This window comes from Pygoscelis adeliae, unplaced genomic scaffold (genome assembly GCF_000699105.1).
Source record: "Pygoscelis adeliae isolate BGI_AS28 unplaced genomic scaffold, ASM69910v1 Scaffold129, whole genome shotgun sequence".
NCBI lineage: Eukaryota > Metazoa > Chordata > Aves > Sphenisciformes > Spheniscidae > Pygoscelis > Pygoscelis adeliae.
The window spans coordinates 362,518-368,669 of record NW_008825431.1 but is presented as its reverse complement, the minus strand read 5'-3'; the positions used below and the strand labels follow the sequence as shown (position 1 = coordinate 368,669).

Below are 6,152 nucleotides of genomic sequence, written 5' to 3'. Positions count from 1 at the left end.
GTCCTGCACCCTGCTCCCGGGTGGATTTTGGGGTGGGGGGGCGGCGCTCAGAGCGGTGTCACCCACTTGTCCCTCCGCAGACGGAGGTGCCACTGGAGGGGGAGGTGATCCTGTGCTGCTACCGCGCCGTCAACCCCTACTACTACAAATACGCCGTGGATGGCATCAACGTCTTTGCAGTCAGTATCCTTTCATGGGCTGGAGGGTGATGGGACGGGGGGGGCCTGGCCCCAAATCCCACCCCACCTCAGTCGTCTCCTTGACCGGCCACCCCAGACCTGCTGCCGTTGGTGCTGGTGACACTGGTGCTGGGCTACGTGGACAGCCACAACCACCTGACCAGCTCTCCCGTCAAGTTCACGTTGGCTCTGCTCTCCATCATGCCTCTCTCCTACTACATCGGAATGGCCATTGCCAGGTGAGCGGTGACAGGGGGGGGACACTTGGTGGCAAGGTGGGGACACGTGCCAGCCCCGCTGACACCCTCCTTCTCCTCCAGCATCTCTGCCCAGAGCAACTTCGCGGTAGGAGCGGTGGTGAATGCGACGTTCGGCTCCATCACGGAGCTCACCTTCTACATCACGGCCCTCATCAAGGGCTCGCGTGAGGGCAACCGCTGCTATGCCGAGATCGTCAAGTCGGCGTTGACGGGGACGCTGGTGGGCTGTGTCCTCTTCGTCCCGGTGAGACGGGGTGGCACGAGAGCGCCCGGTCTCTGTAGAGAGCCGGGAGGATGCTGTGAGCAAAGCGCTGATGGGGATTTTTTGGGGGGGGCTTTGTCCATCCCCAAGGGTCTGTGCATGGTGATCGGGGGCATCCGGCACCAGGAGCAGCGGTTCAACAGCCGCTCGGCGGGCGTCAGCTCAGCCCTGCTCTTCCTCTCCGTGGGAGGTGAGTCAGGGACAGGGGTGTCCCCAGGTTTGGGGGGGGGGTGTCCCATCAGCGTGGGCACCCATGCCGTGTCCCTCCATCCCCGCAGGTGTCTTTGCCCCAACGCTCTTCTCCAAGGTATATGGGAAGCTGGTGTGCGGCGAGTGCCACAACGTCACCCAGAACCCACTGGGCCACTACCTCTGCCACAACTGTCACTTTGACCTGGTGAGCGGGGACATGGACCCCTGACGGCTGGGGTTTGGAGTTGGGGACGCTCTAAGCCCGCCTAGCTCCTGCTCTTGGCGGTGGCAGCGGGGCCGTCCCTTGTCCTCTGCATCCCTGTTGACAGGCTCTCTCTCTGCAGATGGAGAACAACGGCACCCTCTTCTACAGTCATGTCCAGTGAGTATCTACTGGGGTGGGGACAGGGTTGTCCCCACAGTGGGGTGGCACCTCACGGGCTGGGTTGTGGCTCTGCATCCCTCCCAGGTCCCCTCTCTGCCCGCCCTGAAGGGCTCCGATCCTGCACCCTCATCTCTTCCATCCCCAGCTGGTGCAGGGGACCCCCCTGGGGTACCCATGCCAGACCCCGGTGGCACTGAACATGTCGCCCATGTCCCACAGACCCCTGGTGTACACAGTGTCCCTCCTGCTCCCCGCCGCCTACCTCATCGGCCTCTTCTTCACCCTGAAAACTCACTCGCACATCTACGACATCCACATCAGTGACTGTCACAGTGAGTGTCCCCAAACCGCGGGATGCCCCAGCTGCGGGGCGAGCTCTTCTCACCGTCCCGGGATGTCCCACCATGTCTCTGCTCTTCCCGCAGTGCCTGGCCACCACCACAGCGCTGTGGTCCACTGGTCTCGCTGGCGGGCCCTGGTTATCCTCCTGCTCTCCACCCTCTGCATGTCAGCCTGTGCCGACCTGGCCACGGAGCACATCAGCCCCATCCTCACCAACTCCACCATCTCGCAGGTGAGCGTGGGGATGGTGATAAGCCAGGTTTGGGTGGCCCTGGGGACCAAGATGTGCCCTCCAGGGATGGGAACCTGCTCTGGCTGCAGGGTTGAGCCCCAGAAGCCTGGGGAAAGATGCTGAGATGCTCCATGCACTGAGGAGCTTGGTTGCCCACAGCTTGGATGTGGTCAGGATCAGGCCATACGCATGCGCTGATGTCCCCTCTTCCCTGCAGTACTTCATCGGTGTCACCGTGCTGGCGATGGTGCCTGAGCTGCCGGAGATCGTCAACGGCATCCAGTTTGCCCTGCAGAACAACCTGAGCTTGAGGTGAGATGGCTCAAAGGATGGGTTTTGGGGTGTCCTCCTCCAGCATGGTCCCAGTCCCGTAGCTGTGCCTTGGTGCCAGTGATGGGCTACCCAGCTTCATGCCACTGGTGGGTCAGATCCCTGCCAACTTGGCCTCAAGAGGACTTAAAGCCACCCAAAAAATGGGGCCAGAACCAGGTCGGGCTGCATGGTTTGGTTCCCCGAGGTGGGGTTTTATCTCGCCCCGAGCTGAGCGACCCAAGGGCTGCCAGAGAGCTGGTGCTTGGCAGCTCTTAAGTCCTCTGTCCTCCCCAGCATCGAGATTGGGAACTGCATCGCCGTCCAGGTCTGCATGCTCCAGATCCCCATCCTGGTGCTCTTCACCATCTTCTACGTGAGTAGCTCCAGGACAGCCCCTGGGTGACCTCCTGCAGCAGGGCTGGGGACACGCAGCACTCCAGGAGATGTGGCAAGGGCACAGCTGCCATCCCCAGTGTCTCCCCTGCTCTGCTCGGTGCAGGGGAAAGTGGGGGTCAGATGTCTCCTACCTTGGCTGATGCTGTCTCCAGCCCTAGGGACGTGTGGCAGAGGGGATTTAAGGGGTGACATGCAAGTCCCCAACCACAGTCAGTGCGGGGCTGTCCTGGTTGGCCATAAACCCCAAATCCTCTCTGCCTCGCAGCCGACCAACTTCACGCTTGTCTTCAGCGACCTCCACGTCTACGCCAGCATGTTCAGCGTGGTGCTCATGAACTACATCTTCATGGATGGCAAATGTGACTACTTCCAAGGTGACCGCTCACCCGTGAGGCTGCTGTGGAACTTGATCTACCTTCCCTGTGCTGATGGGTTGGGGGGGCTCCTGGAGACAGCCTTGGGGTCATCTGCTTGCTGCAGCTCTTGGCATGTGGTGGCTTGAGCAATTCTGGGGTCTTGGGTCGACCATCTTGGAGGTGTTGGAGCTGCCACCCTGCAGCAGCACCAAGGGGGATCGCTCCCTTTTCACCTTTAAGAGGGAGTTTTGAGATTTTGCAGGGGACCATGAAAAGTCCTCTATGGTGGGCTAGTCCAGACCATGCCAGAAGATCTTAAAAGCAACCTCCCTCCTCGCTCCAGGGAGTAACCCCCTGCAACCTGCTCTGTCTGCCCTAGGCACGGTGCTGGTGATGGTCTACTTCATCCTCCTGGCTGTGTATTTCTTTGCCCCGTCGCCCAGTGGTTGCTGAGGTTTGGACTCTGCTTTCTCCAACCCTCCCGTTGGGTTCAGCGCTCGTCGGGGGCGTTATCTGGTGTCTCAGGGACTCGGCCGGGCTGGCTTCGGTCTGGAAGCATCATTTGCTGAAGCTCCTGCTGCTGCCTGGCTCCCCCAGTGGGGTGCCAACAGGGCTTCAGTGATGGGAAGGGTGGTGGCCACAGAAGCACTCCTGAACCGAGAAGGAGCCTCAACGCCAGAGCACTTCACGGAGGTATTTCCAGCCCACGCGCGTGTGACTGGGAGGAAAATTGTCCTTAGTTGGAGGGTCTTGAAGGGGGTTTCTGTGTGGTCTCGAGGACAGACCCCTCCCTTGGGATATGTTGCACTGGGAGAAGGTGCCTGAGAAGAGCCTCTTGCCCTTCCAGGCAGTGGGTGATCCCGGGCCTGGAAGGGACTCAGGTCTGGGGATCACACAGGGCTTCTTGATGGTACTAGAAATGCACCAAAAGGTATTTTTCAGCTGTTCTGTCATTAAAGCAGTTTGTACAAAATCAGAAACGAGCTCGTTTCTCCTTAAATGAGCCTTCAGTCGCATCTCCGGGCCCCTCCATGCCCACCACCCAGGTTAGCGATGGTCTTGGGGTGATGGCCACTTGGTACCCACCAAGGCCGGCTCTCAATGTGGTGGGCGTTGGGCACCAGCAATGGCTCAGTTGGAGCCAGCGTCCCTGGGAGCGGAGCGGGACAGCACTCAGTGTCCTCTGTCACAGCACCAGAGCAGGTGGCAGGGGAGGTCCACCACCGTGCCACGGGGACAGAGCCAGCAGTGGGGTGGCTGTGGGCTCCAGCTTTCTCCATGACCCTCCCTAAGCTCCAACTCTTGTTTCCAGCCTCGTCTTGTCTGACCGTCCTGGGTCATCCTTGCTCGGAGGTTTTTAACAGGCTCCTAAGGAGGGTCAGGGGTGCTCCTGGTGCTGTTTGCAGGGTGCAAGGTGCGACAGGCCAGGGACCAGCTCAACTCCCTCTGCAAAGGGAAACGCCAGTGGGTGAGGTGAGAGGACAAAGCAGGTGGCTTGGACTGATTTATTATCAGAGCTTTTAAAAAAACAAACAACAAAACAAAAACAAACCCAAAAAACCAAACCAAAAGCAAAACACTGACAGATACATAAATACAGGCGATGCAGCTCCTGTGCCCCTTCTCCCTCCCCAGCCCCGCAGGGACGTACTTCAGCATAAAAACTGGGGAGGGGAGCAGGGCTCGCTGCCTGCAACGTGAACGTTGGACTCCGAAAGGTCCCATAGTCAACGGAGAAACAGGACTAGACTTCAAACAGCCCAGAGTACGGCAGGCAGCGGGCAGCAGCCTGGGATCCCCCTCCTTCCCAAAGGAGGGCAGCTGCTCATTAGCAATTAGTGATGCTGCTTTATCAAGCCTTTTTTTTGTTTTCCTAGTGTAGCATCAGTATGGACAATCCTGCAGTCGTTAATACAGATGTTTGAGAAGTTTTCTGGGTGAGTATCCAGAGTTGGCCGATGGCAGCAGAGGGGCTCAACAGCGTGGGGCAGTAAGAGATGGAAAAGGCGTGGGATGGGAGGGCAGAAAATGATGGCACCAAACAGGTTCTCCTGCATCTCATCTGAGGCTAAACGGAAAACATCTACCCTGGGGTGAGGGATGGTCGGGACTTCTCCTGGAGTCAGACCCAGCCTTCGTGTTTGGGAAAGCGTGGGTAGGGCCAGCGCTGCGGGTCCCTTCCCCAGTGCCTTGCCCTGCAGCAGGACAAGCCCAGCAGTAGCCGCTGGTGGCTGCAAGGATGCCCCAAAGAGGTCCCACACCGCCCCGAGCTGCTCTGCCTGGTGCTGGGAGCCAGGGGTATGTCGTGGGGTGAAGGCAGGAGGGCTGTCCCACAAAACCCTGTCCTGAGATGGCTTTCTCTGTCTCTGCGTGCCCTGTCCCCGTCCCGGGCAGCATCGCAGATGCTCTTAACTCCTTTTCCCTCCATCAGTTGCTGCAGATGCTGAATCCTTTCCCTCTCCCTTAGGGAACTCATGGCCCTGCCCTGGCAGAGGCGGGAACGCTCCACTCTCTTGCTATTGAGTATGGTATTGCACAGAGGGAGTTGTTAACTTGCCCTTAGAAGGGAGGAACCAACACTTGGGCATCACCTGGGCTGGAGGTGAAGACATGCAGGAGATGCTGGAGCAAGAAAAGCCTGGAGCCACATAACCTTCAAGCCGCACCCCAGAGCGAAGCCTCTGCCACCGGGAGCCAGCGAGAAGCTTTTACCACTCAAAAAACTCAACATGCAGTAGACCAGCAGCGACTCAAGCAACTACTCAAAAGGGAGCTGTGAGCTTTGCAGTGCTTAAAACAAGTAATTTTTTGTTGTTGTTAGGAAGAGCAGCCTCCACGATCTTGTGCCCACCATGCAGCAGCCACCCCAGGTTAGCAGGAGGGGAGAGGCCCCTGGACTCCCATCAGTGGCCAACGCTTGTATCTGCTTTTATCAGCAAAAGCAAGTCCCTGGTCCTTTATTCTGTAGCACTCTTGGCCATGCTCCCGTAAGTCCTGTGTGCTGGGGACGCAGCACGGCTGCGTTGGAAGGGTGAAACCAGCTCCAGGCCATTGGTGGAGGGCACGGGCAGGCTCTGGGCTTGCACTTTCAGTGGTCCAGCCAGTGGAAAAGGCTTGGGTGCTTGTGTTTGGGCGAGCCAGCAGTGCGCTGGTGTGTCACAGAGACGTCAAAGACTGGGTGGCTGAACGTGTTCCACGTCAAGATTTGAAGCCAAGATTAAGTGACAGTGTTACAG

General features: G+C 58.8%; 1 protein-coding gene across 1 annotated transcript in view; it reads left to right on the top strand.

Moving 5' to 3' along the window:
- The window catches only part of LOC103922817 (putative cation exchanger C521.04c), an 8,156-nt gene extending 4,787 nt beyond the window's left edge, over nt 1-3,369 (top strand). The window contains exons 5-16 of the mRNA XM_009331015.1: nt 81-183; nt 277-418; nt 500-683; nt 792-891; nt 980-1,098; nt 1,238-1,275; nt 1,498-1,610; nt 1,704-1,852; nt 2,070-2,164; nt 2,459-2,537; nt 2,826-2,934; nt 3,296-3,369. Of these exons, the coding sequence (XP_009329290.1) occupies nt 81-183; nt 277-418; nt 500-683; nt 792-891; nt 980-1,098; nt 1,238-1,275; nt 1,498-1,610; nt 1,704-1,852; nt 2,070-2,164; nt 2,459-2,537; nt 2,826-2,934; nt 3,296-3,369 (1,305 nt within the window). The remainder of the gene's footprint in view (nt 1-80; nt 184-276; nt 419-499; nt 684-791; nt 892-979; nt 1,099-1,237; nt 1,276-1,497; nt 1,611-1,703; nt 1,853-2,069; nt 2,165-2,458; nt 2,538-2,825; nt 2,935-3,295) is intronic.
- Nucleotides 3,370-6,152: the final 2,783 nt, after the last annotated feature.